At 51.4% G+C, this 20,897-nt stretch overlaps 1 protein-coding gene across 1 annotated transcript in view; it reads right to left on the reverse strand.

The window, feature by feature from the left end:
- Positions 1 to 20,897, reverse strand: part of CACNA1G (calcium voltage-gated channel subunit alpha1 G) — a 130,215-nt gene that overhangs the window by 77,293 nt on the left and 32,025 nt on the right. The window contains exons 2-4 of the mRNA XM_054393724.1: positions 9,607 to 9,718; positions 8,993 to 9,126; positions 1,627 to 1,724 (exon numbers count right to left, since the gene is read on the reverse strand). Coding sequence (XP_054249699.1) covers positions 1,627 to 1,724; positions 8,993 to 9,126; positions 9,607 to 9,718 — 344 coding nt within the window. The remainder of the gene's footprint in view (positions 1 to 1,626; positions 1,725 to 8,992; positions 9,127 to 9,606; positions 9,719 to 20,897) is intronic.

A 20,897-nucleotide genomic window follows, 5' to 3' on the forward strand; every position in this document is an offset into this window, starting at 1 on the left:
CTGAGACCAAACTCTGACATTCTCCCTTGCACAGCTGCATTTCTTTCCCTACTCAGCATGTATTAAAATTCCCTTCCTTCCCCGATTCTCCTCAGCTGCCCTGCATCCCCTCTCTCCCCTACAACGCAAGACTCTCTCCAGCAGTTCATTCTCACAAGCCCAGAAACAGCCAGTTCTGTAACAAAGACAAATTGACGGTGACTTCAGCTTGACATTTACACACAAAAAAATTGATTTAATCTGACATCTCTTTAATACTCAGCTCATCTCCCCCTCTCCTTCTTTTCCCATCTTCTGCATTCTCTCACTCTTTTACATTGATTTTCATTTAAAGAAAGCTTTACGGTGGCACCTTTACTTTGATACTTCAAGACTGTTTTCTCTCTTCCTGATGCTGTCACCTCCTCTATCAGGGTTTTGCTTCAGTTCCTCTACTGGAGAACAACCAGCCTGCAACTACTCCTAATTAACTGAGATGACTTTCTGTGGCTACCACATCTATCACCACACAAAACTCTGTTGCTTTTCCCACCTTACATTTCTATCCCATTGTACCTATGGTGCAGAGAAGCCAAGACAAATTACCTGGGATCTCAAAATGCATTAAGTGAATTACACCCCCAGTTAGACAGTAGTGGATAAATTCAGTCATCCATCAGTTAAGCAGCAGAGATTAAAAAAAACCCTTGCAAACAGAATTTTGAGGCTACCACAATGATTGAACAGCAGCAGCAGAGCCAGATGAAGTTCAAGAGTCAGGACAAGGGAAATAAACAGAGCCCAGCACATCCAGCAGCAGCAGATAGAGCTGAAGGTGAGGAGCTCTCATCAAGGCATCAGCATAGCTCAGACTGTAGACTTGGGCTTGAATTTCATTTGGCTAAACCAACTCTGGATGCGATCCCCAGGGCTGCAGGACCAGGACCATGTTGTATCTTTGCTCAGCACACATGCCCACAAGGGCTGGGGCTCAGCAGCACCCGCAGCACCTGGGCACTTTGTTGGGGCTGAGAGCATGGCACTGGGTTCTTGTCAGCTGCTGCCATCTAGGACCAGGTAATGCCACCCACTGCTGTTCAAAGTGGGTCTGAGATTCTCATTCATGCCCTGACAAACCAGGCTTGTCTGGTGATGTTGGGGTTTGGGTTGTAGACATGAGCACTGAAGAGCAGAGCAAGAGATTTGCCAAGAGGAGGCTACTCAGCACCTCCTAGGTGACTGTCTCTGGGCACAGTAAGATTTCCTCACTCCAATTTCTCCAGGAAATGATGGGACAGCACAGGGAGGAGGGGAGCAGCATGGCTCAGCTCCCTCTGCACGTGCTGCCTGGCAGGAGCAATCAGCCCCTATCACCTGCCTCACTTTGCCTCCTAAGACCCTCTTCAGATGAGGAAGATAGGTGTCTGAAGACAGTCCTGGATAGCTTATTGACTGGTGGCTCATCTCCAATGCAGGTGTCCCAGGAACAGCAGGGGAGTAACAGGCAATGGAAACCAGAGAATTGGTGGTTAGGACCTAGCACTGCCAGGCGTGGGTGAATGTCTGAGCTGCAATGTAGGATGGGAAACATCTGTGTAAGCCCTTCCATCTTTGGGGCACAGCCAGGAGAATAAGGCTCTGACTTACTAGGGACCCTGTTGATGGCCCTGAGCGGACGCAGGACACGCACAGTGCGCACCGCCGAGAAGCTGACGTTCTGCAGGTCCAGGGAGTACTCCAGCATCCTGCAGAGACACAAACACCAAGGGGCATCAAGGATCTTCTGGAGAAATGTTAGATTATCAAACACGGTAAATCAAACACTATTTGCCAACTGCTCACAGAGGGGCTGGTTACTGCATCTCTCCCATCAGGAGCGTTTGCCAGAGGAATTAATTAAGGGTGTTTGCATATCAGAATAAAATCAACAAGCGAGAATGTGACACAGCAGCTCACACGGCCACAGATCTCTCTGTCATCTCTTTTGGTTCCAGTTTTGTACAAGTCCAGGCAGAAGTTTCTGAAAATCCGTCCATGCTCCAGGGGGGCAATTTCCAGACAGCCCAGGTTTTAGCAACAGTTGTTCAGTTACTCTCACGAATCTGGGTTTGCTCTGCTGAAATCCACCATAATCCTGAGAAGAGAGGAACATTCCCTGGTGCAGACCGAACAGGACACTGAGCTGTGCTAGCTCTGCCCAGCAGAGATCACTGGCAGATGGCACTCAGGTGGACAGGACAGTGCATAAATCAGTAGTAAAATGAGGCCAGAGTGGACCAAGGAGCCTGCTGGTGCTCCTGCATTGTGCCCGATAGGGTTATTTCACAGGCCAGGACACTGAGGTGCACCCTTCACATGGCAGTCTGAGGATGCACTTGGGCTTCTGCATGTCCTGGGGATGCTACAGCACCATCTCTCACTCATCTCATGGCACCTTTGCTCAAGCACAGCAGGGCTATCAACTGTGTCACCACCAGCACTTCGCTCTCCAGTGCAGGAACACACAAGAGCTCTGCCTAGCAGCATTCTTGAAGAGGCAGGGCCAAGCAAAGGCAAGGAAGAAGACCATGAGGCTCCCCATACAGCTGGGCTCTCATAGCTGCAAGTAACCACAAGACACTGACCTCTTCCCAGAATTATCAAGTTCCACCTCAAAGCTAGTTGGGTGTTCTCTCTCTCCAGCTTTAGTTGTTAAAAGCCTAACTTCCAGCCTGAGTTTATTCATGACAAGCTCATGTCCATTTGTTCCTATGGCAGTGCTGTCTTTTAAACAGCTTCTGTAACTTTTCTTTCTCCCTGGTGTTTACCCACCAAATGTATTTACAGAAGATAAACCACATCTCCTCTCAGCCTTGATTTTGCAGAGCCAAACAAACCAAGCTCTTTCAGCCTCACCTCACAGACAGACTCTCTGCATCCCAGTCACAGCCTTTCTCCCCATTTGCCCTGGCCTGAATCAATCATCCCTGCTTAGACACCAAACTTCTGCAGGAGCTTTGCTGGTGCCTTGATGGAAGGCATCAGTGCTGCCTGGTCCCTACCTGCTGGAAGTCCTGCAGGGTTCACCAGTGTCCTCTGAGCTTTGTCAAGCGTCTTGCTGTGATCAGCCAAACCCACTCTCCTCCCTTCTGGCCACTGGCAGGTGAGGAGCATCTGGGGTGGAGAGGACATTGTCTTTCTAGCCTCCAGATACACAACTCCACGTGATGCAGGGATGCTTTATCCAGTTTCTCACCAAAGGCTCTAATGAGGATGATGATGATCAAACCATATCCAGGATAAAAATAACCTCAGCAATTCTCTGTATTTAGCTGGCACCTACAGCCATAGGGCAGTCCCACAAGATGAGTGTTGGACAGACACATGTGGAATTTGTTCTCATCCCCTGACCAGAGAGGAAGGCAGCATGTCCACGAAAGCCCACCTGGTCCCAGTGAAAAAAGCAGCCCCTTCCTCAGTGCATGGGACTCACCACACTGGGTGAGATTGCCTAAGAGGAGGAGAAGAGCAAAAACCTCCCTGGGCTTCAGCAGTTCTCAGATTTTCCTCGCTGTTTTGTATGGTTTGCAGGATCAGGGCTAAAAGCTCATGTCCGACATACAGCTTTTCTTTCATCCATTATTAAAACAGAGGCTATAAGCAAAATTCAGAGCAGCATATGGTTATCTGCATCAAGACTGTAATTTTCTGATTAATGACCGCTCTAGACTCTCTTCCAGAGATGCTGTGCTTGTAAGCTGCTTGTAAAATGCATTGTGATTTAACGTATTAAAGAACAATTATGATACCAAATTTAAAAACCAAGCAAAAACCAGCCCAGTAGTTTGAGCAAACACTTGAGCACCAAGACCAAGAGCAAGCAGGTGCTCTTCTGCCTCTGCTGGTGTTCCAGCACAGCAAGCTCAGCCCCAGATCTGGATTACAGGATCCACACCCTGCTGATAACTTACAGCTCAAGAGCCTTCAGAGAACCCAGGTGGGTAAAAAACTAGTTACTAAAGAGCAAGTCCAGTGAGAATCTCACTGCTGCCCAGTTCTAAAGGACATTTCCCAAGGCAAGAGATGCATGAGAGGAATCAATCCATGTCCCTAGCAGGGGAAGGTACCCAGACAGAACGAATGTCAGGATATCACCAAGTGGCAAGGCGAGAGGTGCATTTAGCAGCACAGATAACACTGATGCATGGAAAATCTGCAGTGCCAAACGCCCCCAGAGAGGCTTCAGCTCAAATGTCACTTCTGTGCCAGCTCCTGCCAGCGCCTCTGCCATGGCACCTGCTGCCCAGCCGAGTTAAGGGCTCAGAGAACCACTCGCTGGTAGATGGGATGGATTCACAGCAAATGCTGAGGCAGCCCCCCCATTGCTGGAGCTCTTCAGGAAGAGAGCAGAAATAGTGAGGATTTTCTAGGAATAAAGCAGAGCATCTGCAACGGCAGACAGGCTGCTGGTGGGATGCAGAGTGAAAGCTGATGGAGACCTTTGGCAAAGGCTCCTCTGACATGGAAAACTCCCAGGACTCAGCAGACTCCCAGGACTCAGCAGACAGACACAAGGGATGGCTCAGGATGGACTGGGCAGCTGAAACTCATTCCTGCTCTGCCTGGGGATAGCAAGAGTAGGGTGCCTTTCATACAAACCCCACAGCGCTGGGAAGGATCTCGTAGGCACAGTGTCAGGCTGCACCCCTGCCTGCCTTGGCAAAGGGCTCACAGAGGTGAGGCTCAGCAGCATCACAGGGGGGCTGAGGAGGCTCTTCTCACCCAGTGAGCCTCAGAGCACAGAAATGGCAGCAAAGCCCTTCCTGCACCTACCCAGCACCAACTCTCTGACCCATCCAACTTACAGCCCTGGCTCCACTCTCATCCCCAGGATCATTTCTGCTTCATGAAGCAGAAGATGCTGTGACGATCCTTCAGACTTGTAGAGTTTGTGCCAACTGCTCTTTCCAAGGGAAATTTGAACTCCCCTTTCCCAGCTGGGTGGTGGGGATGCTATGGGTCCCTTGTGTGGCCTCGGTCACACACCCTGGCTCTACAACATTCCCAGCTATGGTATTTGAGAAGATAAAGAGCAGCTGAGACCTGGGGTGATGAAGACCAAAAACCCCAGAAGCTTTCCATCTCTCTGCCCACAGGGCACAGAGGTTCTTGCTCGTTGCTGGCAAGAGATAGGCTGAGATTTATCCAGCATGAAAACGCTTCCAGGACGGGGCATGCAGGCCCCTTTATCTCCAAAGCACAGCAATTGGCAGCTGATTTAAGCTGGGAGAGACAAGGAGAAAGTATTTAGGCAGCCTTGTATCTTCAGAAAGCTGAAATGAAATTCCCTCCCCGTCCTTGCCAGCTCTGCTGTGCTCTGCTTTTGCTCAGGAGCTGCTTTTTAAGCCTTGCAAGTCTCACCACATTCGTGAATGTTGCTTAATTTTAAAAATACTCATTTTAATCAAGCTGAACACAATAAAAAGAACAACACTGGAGGGAGCCTGAACCCTTCAGGCTGCTGGATCCAGCTGCCCCATGTGTCCCAGTCAGGGGCACTTGACTAATGAGGTCTTTTGAAGCAGGTACAAGTCCTAAAACTTAAAAAAACCCACATCTTCTCACAAGTGGATTTGAGTCAGCTCAGCTGCCAGGAAGACTGCAGAGAGGTTTCTTTTACACAGCAGGTTTCACTGTGTCAGGGAGATGTGCCCTGCTTCCAAGGCTGCAGGAAGGTAGCACACAGCAGACCATCTGCAGGAGGGGGCATTGCATTTAAAGCAAACTGCAAAACTTGACCCCAGATTGTGAGCCCCCTGAGGTCTGCAATCATGAGTATCAGGTTCTACCTCCTGCTCAGAGCAAAGAGCACCTAATTGAGGATGACCCAGGATAGAACAAGGCCCCAGGAGGAGGCTCCCAGCTTCCAGAACACTCTTACCCATCCCAGAAAGCACCAGAGAAGGGCAGGCTCCTGTGAGAAGGTGTGGTGCAGCTTCCATGCAGCTCTATGGGGCTGCAGCACATTAGGTAACTGCATGTGCAAATCAGCTGCTCACACAGGCAATTACCCCAGCAGTGCAGAGGGCAGCTGCAGCCCACGGTGCTGCTGCTTACTGCAAGAAGGATCAATACCGCCAGAAGGGATGAAAAAGTGACATTTGCTCCTGCCTCTCCACTTTGTTTTTTCTAAGGGAAGAAGGGATGCAGGGAAAGGGCAGCCTTAGCTGGAGCCTTAGCTGAAGCCTTTGCTGCAACCTTAGCTGCAACCTTTGCTGGAGCCCTTGCCAGCAGCAGCAGCAGGAATCCTGCAGGCAGCCCCATGCCAGAGCTTCCTTGCCTGTGCATCTGAAGCGGGAGCTGGAGCAGCCTCACATGGCTCCAGGACCCTTCAGAAGAGCCCTGCCTGCTTCCGAACCTGACTGGCATGGTGAGCTGAAGGCCATGCGCTGGAAGCTGCACGCAAAGCATCGCACAGGAGCTTGTCCCTGGCTGCTGCAGCCATAGATCCCCATTCCTCTTGGAGCCCAGCCTGGCAGTATCACCCTTATCTCAACCCTGAGCTGAAAAACCTTTGGGAAACCAGGCCTATCTGGATGGAGCAGGATGGAGTGGGGGACAGCAGTATCCCTTTCTCATTCCATCCTATGAACACAGTAAGGCTTCCTGCAGAATATTCCATCCCTGAAAATCATCACTCAGAACCAGAACGGAGCAAGACATCCTTAAGGATTGTTTATGAAGGTGTCAGCTGAGCTAACTCTTTACTACATCCTTCAAGAGGGGAAAAAAAATTACAACAAACATTGCAAGTGCTCAGGAAGGAAGGAGAAAAAGAAACAGTGTCTCTTATTGCGAGGAAAGCAGCCTGCTAGCCACCTCCAGCCCCAGCTCATCTCCAATCGCAAGCAAAGTATCCCAGCAGTGCTTCAGTTGCCTACAAGGTCCAGAGGCCGGTTACCATTACAAGGAGCAGAGCTCTGCAGACCTGGCCAAGCAACTGCCTGAACCTGGAGGAACCAGAGCCACATGCCCCAAGCACAGGTTGATGCACAGCTCTGCTCCAGCCCATGTCTAGAGAAGGCAGAGAGGAGCCCTCTGAGCTCTTGCAGCACCAAATTACCCCTGACTTCAAGCCTCTCTGCTGAGAACAACCCACTGGGGTATGTGGGGTTTTGGTTGGACCTTTTTGCTAAAGCACAACTGAATCCACAGGGACAGAATCAAAGAATCACAGAATCACTTAGGGTGGAAAGAACCTTTAAGATCACCAAGTCCAACCCAGCACTGTCAGGTCACCACTATACCATGTCCTCAGCACCACAACTACACAGCCTTTAAACTCCTCCAGGGACTGGGACCCTACCACTGCCCCAGGCAGGCTGGTCCAGGACTTGACAACACTCAAGGGGAATAAATTGTTTCTCATGTCCAACCCAAGCCACACCTGGCACAAACTGAGGCCATCTCCTTAGCAAGAACTCAACACCATGGTGTCACTCTTCACTTCTCTCTTCCCTTTTCCCCATGTAGCTCCATAACCTGCAGCCAAAGCTGCATCTCACCAAGCTGAGCTTTGCTCACGCAGTTCCAATCCTCTCCAGCAAATTCCTGCTGTAATTACAGAGAGGTGGTGCAGATGTTACACACTCTACAATTAGCACTAATTACATTACATTGTTACAGAGAAGTCATTTACTCTCCATGAGCTCATGAGATTGGTCTGGACAACTTAACAGAGCCAGGAAGTACCTAATGGCAAGACACAGAAGCGGTCAACGCCTGAGCAGCTCTCCCAGCCCTCTGCAATCAGCAGATTTGGAGCAAACATGCACAAAAAAGGGCAGGTGATGGAGGAACAGATAGGATGTCCCCTTGCTGCATCCCCTAACATTGCTTAGACGCTTCAGGAGGAAGCCCTGAGCCCTCTCCCAAGCCAGGAGCCAGAGGCTGGTGTATCTGGAGAGCAAGAGCTGTGGCTACCCACAGAAGAAGGGTTTGTGGGGAGAGAGGTCTTGGTCTTTCTGCACTCCATTGCTGCCTCCAGTTTGGGCCTGGAGTTTCACTACATCTTTTGGCCTCTGTCACAAGTTTTCTAGGCCAAGGATGCACTTGGAGACCTGGCACCTCCTTACTGATTCAACTGGGCTGGCTCTTCCAGCTGCCTGGCAGAGGTGTGTGCCATGACCCTAATAGACCAGTGATAGACCATAAATAAAGCCCACCAAGATACTGCCCCTTCTCAGGACACACCAAACCCATGCCAGGTAAACAGCCCAGCTTGGAGGCTCTCCTGCTCCTTTTCCAGGAAATTCCAGTGAATCTGATCTCCAGCTTCGTGAGAGCTGTTTTCCCAAAGGTCTTTGGACTCTGGGGGCAGGGAGGGGAGGGGTAGGCTGGCAAGCAATTCATGTGTCAAAGAAACTCAGCTTGCGGGCCGGGCGCCAGGAACTTTTCATGTGGATTTCTAGCCTCTGCCAGTAGGCTTTCGGGTGCTGAGAGTGCTTCTAATGCAAACCAGGTGCCTCTGAGAAGAAAACACTCAGAGACAAACTTGGTCGCATTCCCTCAAAAGGAAAGAAAAAGCAGTACAGTAATGAGAGCAGCCATGCACATCTGTGAGCAGCCCTCCCTGGCCTGCTGCTCCGTGCTCCCAACTGCCTGCTCTGTGCCCACCTTGTCCAACAGAAACTGAAACCACCAGTGAGGCTGGAGGAAGAGCTGAGCCCAGTGCCCAGAGAGGAGCTCCAGGGTGTGGGCTGTCCAAAACCTCACCACAAACAGCTTCTGTCACCATGCCCTACTCACTCCAGGAGCTGAGCTCTCCCATGAGCTAGGAGGGATGGCTGTGGTCCAGACGGTGACTCCTGCTGCAGAGTCACAACAGACAACACCAATGGCACCAATGCCCAGCAAGCCCCCAGTGTTCACTGCTGCAAACCAGCCACTCCCCCAAAGCTAGCACTCACCAAGTGATGCCATGAAAGACAACAGAGAGGCAGAAGGAGAGGAGGATCCAGCACGCTGGGCTTACCCCGCGATGACAATGAAGAAGTCCAGGCGGTTCCATGTGTCTCCCAAGTAGCATTTCTTCCCAAAGATCCCCAGTGCGATCATCTTGACAATCATTTCCACAGCAAAGAAGGCAAAGATGAAATCATCAAAGCTCTGCAAAAGAAAGGAGGAGGGATGCTCCTGCATCACTGTACACTTGGGGGGCACTGGGGGTGGGAATTATGAGACCCTATGTCAACGAGGTCTCCTCTTGCATCACCAAGAGCTAAAATCCCTGGGCAGAGACAGCACGGAGAGCAGCCCCATGTCTTTTACCAACCCTGACTGGCCGACAATACCCACAATGCTGGGAGAGACAAGCATATCTGGGGCTCTGCTTTCACTGTCATCTCAACAGTAAATCCTCCCCAAGCACTGCAAGCAAGGCTTGGCTGTGCCAGGGCAAGCAGAGCCTGGCAGGGACTCTGCCTGGTGATGCTGCACACTCACATCCCAGCATGGGCAGGACCGAGCCCTCCTGGGGCACAAGACCAGCTCTGCTGCAGCTGGAGGGGCTCTGCTGCAGCATGGTCCTCCCTGCTCGCCACCAGCCTGGGGCCACTGCTTGGCTAAAAGCAGCAGGCAGGGCCATACCTGGAGGATCCTGCAGCGCGGCGAGTCGCAGGCGATGTCCTCGCAGGGGTGGAACATGCCCAGCGTCACACAGTTGAGCAGGATCACCAGCATGCTCACCCTCTCAAACCACCTGCACCACCCCGTCAAGGAAGCCACAGGCCCAGAGCAGCGCCCACGAGCAGCCACCTCTGCATCAGAAAGGTTATCCTGCTCCCAAAGGCAAGGAACAACCTGCATCCCTAGGTGGCTTTACCTGGTTGTAGGTCATAGGGACCTTGAAGATCAGCTGGTTCCAACACCCCTGCAGGGACACCTTTCACTAGACCAGCTTGCACAAGGCCTAATCCAGCCTGGCCTTGAACACCTCTAAGGAGGGAGCATCTACAGTGTCCCTATTCAACCTGTTCCAGTGTCTCACCACCCTCACCCTAAAGAATTTCTTCCTAATCTCCAGTCCAAATCTGCCCTCACAGCTGCAGAAGCTGCCAGCTGCTCAGGTACCTGTGCAGCACCCCACACTGACATCAGTGGCTGCAGCTACTGTGAAAACCACTACAAAATGAGAAGTGCATGGCCAGAGTGCTGAGTGCTGATGTGATGGATTAAAAAATTAAATTAAAAGAACGATATCAACTTCTAGAAAACAAAAAAACAAAGCCCACACTGCTAATTTCCTCTCCTGGCATTTCACAGAAAAGCACTTTCACAACATTACCATTTTCTATTACCCATGTGACAGCTCACCCCAGGGGTGTTTCCCTGAAGTCACTGCTTGAACTTTTCATTCCCAGTCCAAATTAAGATTGTCAAAACCATTAACCAACTGCCTAAAAGCCTTAAGATTGTGGGGGCCAGAAGAGCTCATCCCCTGCAATGACTGCTGCCTCTGGAAGCAATTTTGAAGAGCTGAGCTGCTGGGACAGGCTGCAGATGCTGTTACTTTGGGGGCAAATCCTCACTGGGGTGCATCAAACCTGGAATTGATTTTTTCTGTCACCTTCTAGGAGGCCTTTCCAGCTGGCTCCCAACTGCCAGGGCACAGGCATGTGAAGCCCAGGAGCCAGTGCAGACAGTGCTGAGGTTGTCTCCCAGCCCATCAACTGGCACAGTCAGCAGGCAACTTCCTGGCTCCAGGCAAAGCAGCCTGGCCCTTGCCAGCCAAGAGCTGTTGCAGTAACACGGCCGGAGGGGTGCCGGGGAGCCTCCGCTGCAGCTTTATGTGGCTGAGGAAGAAGAAGGTGAGGATGAATCAGCAGGTGCCTTCCTGCCAGGCGCGTGGGGCTGGAGCTGGCAGCTCCTGCCACCCATCCTGGGCACATTCCTGGGAAATCACATAGGGCTGAGTCACAGCTTGGCTGCCAGCAATCTGGATCGCTCAGTTGGCAGAGATGTTTACAAGGTATCAAGGCAGACATTCTGACTGCCAGGCTGGGGCTATGGGCTGCAATATTTAGCCCAAATATAGCCCTGTGGGGGCTGGCATGGAAGGCAGCAGTTGAGGGGGATCCCCAGGCATTTCCCAGCTCAAGGGGCTGGAAATCCCACATAGATGCTGGGCAAGGATGGCATTGAGCAGCCCCAGAGAAGAACTTGGGGAGTTGGTGGACAAGCACTTAACTATGAGCCAACAGCATGTACTCAGCCCAGACCCAGCCACATCCTGGGCTTATCCCCAGCAGAGTGGGAGCAGGTGGAGGGAAGAGATTTTGCTCCTGTGCTTGGGCAGCCTCTGGGGCACCCAACAGAAGAACATGGGACTGTTAGAGTGGGTCCAGAGGAGGCCACACAGATGATCAGAGTGCTGGAGCACCTCTCCTATGAGGAAGGGCTGAGGGAGTTTGGGCTGTTCAGCCTGGAGAAGGATGCAGGGAGACCTTATTGCAGTCTTTCATTACTCAAAGGAGCCAACAAGAAAGATGAGGAGGGACTTTTCATCAGGGAGTGTAGTGAAAGGATGAGGGGTAACAACTTCCAACTGAAAAAAGGGAGACTAGATTAAAAATCAGGAAGAAATTCGTTGCTGTGAGGATGGGGAGACACTGGTTGCCCAGGGATGCTGTGGATGTCCCCTCTCCAGAGGTGTTCAAGACCTTGGATGAGGCCTTGGATGAGGTGGATGAGGCCTTGAGCAACCTGGGCTGGAGGGAGGTGTCCCTGCCCATGGCAGGAGGGTAGAGCTGAATGATCTTCAAGATCCCTTCCAACCCAACCCATTCTGTGATTTTATAATCCCCACCCTGTGCTCCACAAACCCTGACTCTGTGAAGGAACAAACATTCCTCAGGCAGGAAAATAGCCTGGGGAAGGAGCAGGGGAGGGTGGGGGGGTGGGGAGGCTCTGATTTGCTGAGGACAGTTTTATTCCCAGCTCTGGCTGCAGACTCCCTCACCAGCCTGTCACCCCCTCCAGCAAGCACCTTTCATACAGCATCTCTCCCTGGCTAAATATTCCGGGGACAGGGACCCCAGCAGTGCCGAGGTGCTAATATGCAGCTGATAGATCAGAGGGTTGGGAGGGGCTGATTTTAGGGGGGGTTGCCGCCTTTTTTTTTTTTGCTTTTTTTTTTTTAATTTCCCAGCTGAATGGAACTTCAAGCCCTTTCTTCTGCTAATGGGATTTTCAGAGGAATACAAAGTGCTGCTGGCTATGGCTTTGTATCGACCCTCCTTGAGATGAGAGGCTGACAAAGGGAAACCCTGCAATTAGCAAAAGCAGAAGGTGCTTTCCTGAATGCTGCTGCCGCATGGCCAGTGAAGGAGCAAAGGGGCTTTGGGAAGCACCACAGTGCTGGTCCTCAGCCCGCAGCTAAGGTAAGGAGGAGAAGGAAGGAGGAGGAGGCGGCAAACGCTTGGGGCAGCGGTGACACAAGTGGCAGGTCCGGGCCCACTGCCATCTCCCTGGTGCTGAGCTGAGTCCATGGTCCACATCACATGAGAGAAATGTTCACCAGGAGTGGAGCTGGCCCTCAGAGGTCCTTTCCCCTCCTCATGCTGAGCGGGTGGGACACAGAGTGCTGATGTTAACAGAAATCAGTAGCAGGGTCCATGTGCACACAGTGAGTTACCACCCTGCCTGCTCCATCCCATGGGTGCAGGGTCCCCTGATCACCCCAGCTCATTCAGAAAGATCCACCTTTTGCCATCAGCTTGGTCAAGGCAGCCAAAATACTCACAGATTATTTCCAATTAAAATCACAGAATCATAGAATAGCAGGGATTGGAAGTGACCTCTGGAGATCTCCTATAAACATTAATAAGATCTCCTCTCAGCCTTCTCTTCTCCAGCCTAAACAGCCCCAGGTCTCTCAGCCTTTCCTCATAAAACAGACATTCTATTCCTTTAATCACCTTCATAGCCTTCACTGGACTCTCTCCAGTAATTCCCTCTCTCTCTCCAACTGGGAAGCCCAGAACTGGATACAATACTACAGATGTGGTCTCACCAGGGCAGAGTAGAGGGGCAGAACCTCCCTCAACCTGCTGGCCACAATCTTCTTAATGCACTGCGGGAGACCACTGACCTTGGCCACAATGGCACATTGCCATCCTGTGGATAATTGTCCACCAGGATTCCAAAATCCTTCTCTGTGGAGCTGCTTTCCAGCAGGTCAGCCCCTGATCTGTACTGGTGCATGGTTCTACCAGATAGAAACATCCAGGAACACTTTTGTTGTAACCTGACTCTTGAAATTCAAAAGATGAAAAGTGAAAAACAAAACAAGACAAAAAACCCCAAACCACCAAAACAAACAACAAACCCACACAAACAAAAAACCAAGAGAGATAAGAAAGTATCCCAAAGTCCTGCTATGAAAAGGAGCTTTTGCACAGGACGAAAGCCCTTGGACCCTCCCACCACAAGTGATACCCAGGCTTGGCAGAGCCTGATCTTCCCTAATTAAGAGGCAAGATCCCCAGATTCAATTAGCCAGCACTACCCAGCTTAATATAATCAGAAGAGAAAGATATTGCATTATGCTTGCTATGATTTGGTTGCAGAAGTTTGGATCAAATTCACCAGCAAGTAAATTAAATGGGAAACTGTTGCTGGAGGGCAGCAACAGCCAAGAGGATGGCAGCAACCCTGGCTCGCTCTAGTGCCCAGCCAGAGCACACACACTGCTCCTGGTGTCCTCTTTGGCTTGGGGATGGGGAGAGTGGGCACCACATGCCAGAGCATCATGCAACCCAGGGATGGAGATTCCTCCCCCAGGGGGACTTGTCACCCATACTGACAGCAGAGCCAAGTACAGAGGGCAGCATTTGGCGATGCTTTACAGGGGTACACATTATTCCATGGCATTAATATTTATCTTTTTCCTTGGTTCTCTTCCCTCCAAGCCCATTCCCTGACCACCTCCTCCAGCTCTCCCTAGGTAGCACTGGAGCTGCAGCAAAGCACCAGCTCCAAGGCACCATGCTGCTGTCTTGCCATCACCAGGAGCTAGGGCAGAACCCACCAGAAGCACAGTCAGAGTGGTGAGGAGCAGGGCTCCGCAGGCAAGGACAGATAGCCAGGGCAGCCCGGCATCACCAGGGGCTGCAGGCTCACTGGTCTGCAACAAAACCCAACCACAGAAATGCACTGAACCACATGGATCCTGCCAGGCAACACCTTATCTCTGCTCCACTGCCTGTTTTCTGGGGCAAGGAGAGGTCAGCCTGACCAGTGGGCCATGGTCATAGTCTCAATTAGGTCCCCCATCACCACCTGCAGTCACTACATGTGCCAAGCAAAGCCTTCACTCACCAGGACAGCAGCTGGCATATGACAAACATGCAGCGAATGCTGACAAGGCCTGGAAATTGCTGTGTAAATGTGATGTGAAAATTGGGTTGAAGTGACAGTCATCCCCTGCAATGTCACCAAGTCTCACCATCTCAGGAGTGACACTGGGATAAGCTGCAGAGAGCAGAGTTTTGGGCTTCATTCATATCATCAGTTCCAGAAATAGCCCCTTTGACAGGAGCATAATGGCACTTCCAGGGTCTGGCCTTTGAGGGGGTGGCAGGAGGCAGGGACTAGAATCCTAAAACATTAATTCAGACCATTTGCAAGGGAAGCAAAAAGTCTTCAGAATTAATCTGCCTCACCCATAGAAATAATAAAGCCTTCCCAGCTTCTGCCTCCAGCTGCACCAGGCCAACAGGAAAAGGCTCTTCATGCCATGCCCAGTTGAAAGATCGCAGCATTCCCATCGTGGCCCTGGACTACTGGATTATTTTTTTCCTGTGCTGTTCCTTTGAAAACAAACCCAGCACCAGTCCTTTGCTTTTAGCATTTGCAAGAAGCGTTTACTTGTGTTCCTTGGACACTGCATGCCAGAGGTACTCTCAGAGCATCATTACTCAGCATCATTACTTTCCCAGCTAGCAGCAGAATGCTGGCAGAGACTTGTCCTGGTGTGATCCTGACATGGCCTCCGCTCTGTGGCTTTGCCCTCCCAGGTGCTTTTCCAGGTGTGGCACCTCCTCTCCCTCTGGGTACCGCAAGAGTAGGTTGGAACAGGGGAGATGCTGCAGGTTGGCAGCAGGCAGCAGTTCCGTGGCACCACAGTATCGCACCAGCAGCAGCAGAGAGGCTCTCTCCTGGCAGGGCCTGACCCGCTGCGGGCACAGCAACCCCTGGCACACTCACTGCAGGCGTGTAAGGGGGCACAAAGCTCCTGCCCCGCGCTCTGCAGGTGCCTGCAGCAGGCAAGCCTGTTCTGGAAAGCAAAGCCGCTGGTGGTCCAGCGGGGCTGCAACAAGGGTGGTCAGAAATTGACACCACTCAGAAAGTACTTCCACCAGGGCCCTGCTGCCTGCCCCATCCTGGGTCAGCACCTCTGGGTGCCCAGGAACCAACACGAACCCACTGAGCCCTGACAGCCCTGTCCAGGCTCTGAGCCAGGAAAAAGCCAGGTGGGGAGTGTCCCTGCCCTCCCACTGCTCTTTGAAATCTCTTTCCTCACAGCACAGACAGATCCTGGAGGATATTTTAATTCATGCAGCTTCACAATTAAACCTGGGAAACCAAACCAGGGCAATTATTCATGCCAATGTTTTTTTAGAAATTTCATCTCTAGATTTTTCTCTCTTGCAGATGTTCAAGGGAACACACCAGCAGCTCTTTCCCTCTGCCAAGAAATGGCCACACTCTGCACCTGTCTTGGTGGGACCATGGCCACATTATGGTCCCCAAAGGCCCCAAAACACACAATGGCAACCGTAAAGCCCAAAAGGAGAAGAACAGAGGGGTTCTGGAATCGTCATCTTAGTCGTCCTCCTGTTTTTCTCCCCAGGGTTTGAACACTGCACCATGGGCTGCAGACAGGAGATGCTCTCCTCTGCCTTGCAAACACAGACACCTCTCCAGGGTAGGGAGGATTTGCTCAGCAGTGCAGAGGAGCCCTGCTCAGCCACGCAGGTGCTGAGGGGAAGAATGATGCTGCATTTAGAGAGGATGAAGCTTGGTAAAAAAAAAACAAAAACAAAAACAAAAACAAACAAACAAACAAACAAACACCCAACCTGACAAGTTTGGGGTTTTTTCTGACTTACTGGTTTGGAATTGTTTCCTGATAACCTTTTAGATTTGCACTTTTAAGATTTTTTTTTCCCAGCAGCAAAAAGGGTTTAAAATCTTATTGCTTAAAGAGAGGGGAAAAAAAGAAAAAAAAAAAAGAAAAAAAAAAAAAGGGTATGCCAGCTGAGTGTGTTGCATAATCTCCAAACTTCAGGAGCTAGAGCTGTTAAGAGAAGCTCTACATATCACTTGCAATTAACTCCTTAGTTGGGAGGGTTTCAGTCTTGCACCCAGCATCTGTGAGGATGGGTGCTTTAGAACAGGTCAAAAAACAGAAAAAATGGATTCATGTAAAGGGCAGGGTCAGCTCTTGACTCCCCCAGTCCCTGGACAATCAGGACAGATCAGGATGGGAGCCCCACAGGGCAAGAGTTCAGTAGCTGTTTCACCAACTGATGCCAAGCACTGGGAACTCTGACCCTGGCTGCCCTGCATCACTCAAAGGAATGGCAGAGAAGCAGGTGAGGCCTTAGTTACCCAGACCCAGTCTGGCAGAAGGTCCAGCTCCCTCCAGCCTCCCTCTCCCACTGGTTTAGCACTTTCTGCTGACATTCCACTGGCTCAGACAGGCTCCTCTCCCACTTGCCCCACCAAAGTGGGGTGGTGGAGGTGACAGCATGCCCTGGCAGATGCCTCTCTGTCCCTGTTCTCTTCCTGGCTCCCAGCTCAGCCTCCACACTGGCCATCACCACCCATTACGGAGCCTCGGGAATGGGCTCCGTCCCAAAAGATCATGTGTGGCATTAACAAAGATGTCATCATGAGCAGTAAAATCCTTCATAATGGACTCCCCCTCTGCAGCAGGGACCCAGGGCTGCCAGTTAAAGCACAGGACGCCCAGTAATGGATTTCAGACCTTTTCTCCCACCATGCCCTATGAAGTGCATTGTGGATAGGCACTTAACCCCCCAGTACATGTATTTTTTAACTCATTCACTTTAAATAGCTCCTGCCTTTAAAGCTTGGCAGAACAGAAGCAGCTGCTTACCAAGACATATTTACAGCACCTCATGCTCCCCCCAGTCCTGATGCCCAGCCCCAGCCATGGTCCAGGACGGAGGACAATCCACAGAAACCCAGGTGAGGGCTGTAACATAGGCAGATGCACCTTCCCCTCACACTCAGGCAGAAGGACACCTTGTGCCAAGCTGCCAGAGCCTCCTCTGGCTCACCTGGGATATTTGGGATACTACTCACTTCCCACTGTCCCCGAGTCAGCTCGCTGCCGTACTCAAGACAAAACCTGTTATGCAAGGCTTCCTAAACAAGTTGCAGTGAAATCTTTGTAACATCCTACACCAACACAGAGTTGGGACATGTCATATATTTGTCTTATTTTGTTCCCTCTTTATCCTTTTTTTAGGCTCCTTCTACTTTTTTCCCCCTTGGAAGTACACTGGTTCCCATGGAAACAATGATGTTCCGGGTATGGACAGAGCTCCAGTGACGTCCACAAGCTCAGTATAAAAGCAGATTTATGTAACAGTGAAATGAGGGATCTGAAAAGCTGGCTCTGCGTGGCCACACATGTGGCACCAGTGCTGCCGTGCCAGGGATGCTGCACTGGTCAGGATGGTTCATATTGAAGCAGGAGAGAACAAGAGAGCAGAGCAAAAAGGAGGAATTCCCAGTGCATGGGAAGGTGGATCATACTAACCTGTTAAAAATGGGCTAATAGATGCATATTTGTTTATATCTTTCTGTTTATATTTTTGTATATTTCCTTGGAGAGCATCTCTCACCCTCCACTACCAGATCAGAGGGCATGGGGAGGGCCAGGGTACCAACCCCAGGTACAGAAAAGCTCATCTCTGCCCATGCCTGGGCACTGCAAGAGGGCAGCTGAGCCCTCACTGCTGCCCCAGCCCCAGAAGCCAGCCCAGGACCAGCAAGCCCACCCTGGTGCTGGCAGACACTGCCTGCCTCCAGGGCCAGAGAAGGAGATCCTCTCTAATGCAGACCTCCCCAAAGTGGAGTATCTCAGGGAGGTTCCTACAGGCTTCAAAGCCTGAGCAGAACAGGCAGGTTTCCTCTTGAGTCTGTAATTTAAATCCCTTCCCAGGGCAGCACACAGATGGAAGGAGTGTCTCTCCTCCTCCACCAATCCCCAACAGGTTCCTAAATGAGACATTGCCATGCCCAGAGACATGCCACCTCAGAGCCCCCCTTCCACCCACAGAGGCCTCCCTGGCAGATGCTGCACTGCACGGAGCCAACCCCCCCCAAAATCAGTGCATTAATAAACCAGGAAAGAACCAGGGTGATCGCAGCCCTGCTCCAACCTGGGGACGTGCTGGTGAGAGCAAGCCTGTGCTAATTGTCCTGGCAGCTCCTCTGCTTCCTTCGTGATCTCCTACATGCTTCAGGAAGGCTTGAGGGGCTCTCTGCTCCCAGCGCTGCTGGGTTAACCCTCCTTGGCCAGGAAAACTGGCTCCATCCCTATGGAGCCAAAATATTCCCTGCAAGCACTGACACTGTGCCCTGTGCAGTTGATGTGGGCTCTCTGCCTCCCTCCACACCCCAGCTCTATCCCACTGGGGACTGCAACAGGAGCTCAAAACCAACAACGGATCATTAAACATACATCAGGATTGTGCACGAAAGATTGATCTGGGGCAGGGGACATCAGGACCTGGGGAATGCAAGAAAGGGGCCAGCTCTGTGGGGTCAGCAGCAGCTGATGATTAATTCAGTGCTGCCCTAATCATCCAAACAAGCGGGCACAGGGTGGCACCGAGAGACATAACCAAGGAAGGGCCACACAATGCCACAGAGCTATGAGAGGCAGCAATTGCAGCCCATCCTCATCTCAGCATGGCGATCCCAGCTGCAGCCAGAGCTCAGACAGAGCAGAGGGAATTCCCTCAGCTGTCTGAGGGCCAGGGAAGCCTCGGAGGGATGAGCCGTTGCTGAAGAGCTGGGATGCAACCAAGATAAACAAATCAGCTCCACCTCCAGCCCAAACACAGGATCAGTTCCTATCCCTGCAGCCCTCCCACAGCCCATTCCCAGGAATCTGCAAACACCCAGGTGAGGAACTGGGATGCTCACAATAGGGTTTGAGAGCCAGGGACACCTGGGCATGAGGCAGGAGGAATGCACACAGCAAACTCCCTGGAGCATCCCACCCTGTGGCACAGCACAGCCCTCCCGGATGCCAGCCCCACAAAGCCATTGTCAAGGCCCCCAGGCAGTGAGCAGGAACAAGGACATTCCAAAATACCCTTCCACCATGCAAGGACTTGTGTCCACCACACCAAGGCAAAGCCCTTCCTCACTGGGAACCCATAGCCAGCACCACGTGCAGCAGAGTTCTCAGTGGGCACCAACACACAAACAGTTTAAAAGTCACAGAGAGTCCTAACATTGAGCCCCCATCCCATCCTGGCACATGATTATGTGTTCCAAGTGCAAAATTCAGCTCAAATCACCCCCAAAGCTCACTGGGCAGAAGGGAGGACACGTTACAGAGCCAGCCCTTGGGTTTGGCAGGCCATGAACAGGATGGCCATTCCTAAGATGCAGCTTTGAATTCAAATCTCAGATTTTTTTTAAAAGTTGGGGGGTTTTTACCCCATTCTCTGGATGTGACTAATCCTTAGGCAACATCTCCAGCCAAGGCACTGCTCCTGAAGAGCTGCTATTGATTCACTCCATGTGAGGACAAGCTGATTGGGGAATAAGGGTGCCTTGTTCCTGTGCCAGGAGCCACATGGCTCCACACATGGAGTTCATTAAGAGAGAGCTCTGCATGGAAAAATGCCCTCATCAAGCCTCAGCACCTAACCAAGATATGCAGCCCTCAGCAGCCCAGCACCAGTATCTTCTACAACTCCACACCAGGGCCCAGGAGATGCTCAGTGGATGCAACCACAGCAGTGAATTCGGGGTGCCAGTCCCAGGGAAGTGCCCAGCCTGAGACATAAACATGGCCCCCAGAAAGCCTTTCAAAGGGCAGCTCCTTCCAACCAGCACCATGCTCCAGCAGGAGGCTCTAATGGGAGCAAAGCATGCTTTAAAAATCGATATGGAACTAAAGAATTTCCACAAAATAAAGACACAGTTTCTTTTACATTAAAAACCAATTACAGGCCTTGCTAAAGAGGCTGCAGGCTCCAGCTCTTGCCCTTTGCTGTCCTGGCTCCCTCTCCATCACATCCTCGCCACACCGTCTTGCTCCCTTCACGCTTTTCACTTCCATTATCTGCAGCGAGAGCTCTCCTAAGTGGCCAAGAAAGCTCCAACTTCCCCATCTCAGCCATTCACTGGTAACTCTCTGATCCCACGTGTGCCTCTCAATGCAAAATGGATGTTCTAATTCTAACTAATAAAGTAAAAATCAAGAAAGAAGCCGAAAATAAAGCCAACAGGCACAGGACTGCTCTGTGTTTGTCTTTTTCCTAATGCCATTATTGCAAGCTCTAGATACGGACTGCACCCTCCATTACCAGCTGCTTCCGTTTCCCTCTGAACCCCAGAGACTGGACCCTAATGAATCTTGCAGCCAGAAGCAGGCAGTTTTAACTACAACAGCAGCAGCACAGACAGCAGCTCAGAGGAACATCTCTCAGTGCCAACATTTGTCTTTGCCCTGAGCCTGCAAGGACACAGGACAGGACGGCTGAGGAGGGGAGGTGCAGAAGCACCTGCACACACGGAGCCAGGCAGGATACGGAAGCTCTCAGGCATTCCCAATCCCTTTACACCTCGTAAAAGTCTCCTTGCTTTTGCCTGTTACAAGA

Source organism: Indicator indicator, chromosome 29 (assembly GCF_027791375.1).
Source record: "Indicator indicator isolate 239-I01 chromosome 29, UM_Iind_1.1, whole genome shotgun sequence".
In the NCBI taxonomy this organism is placed as follows: Eukaryota; Metazoa; Chordata; class Aves; order Piciformes; family Indicatoridae; genus Indicator; species Indicator indicator.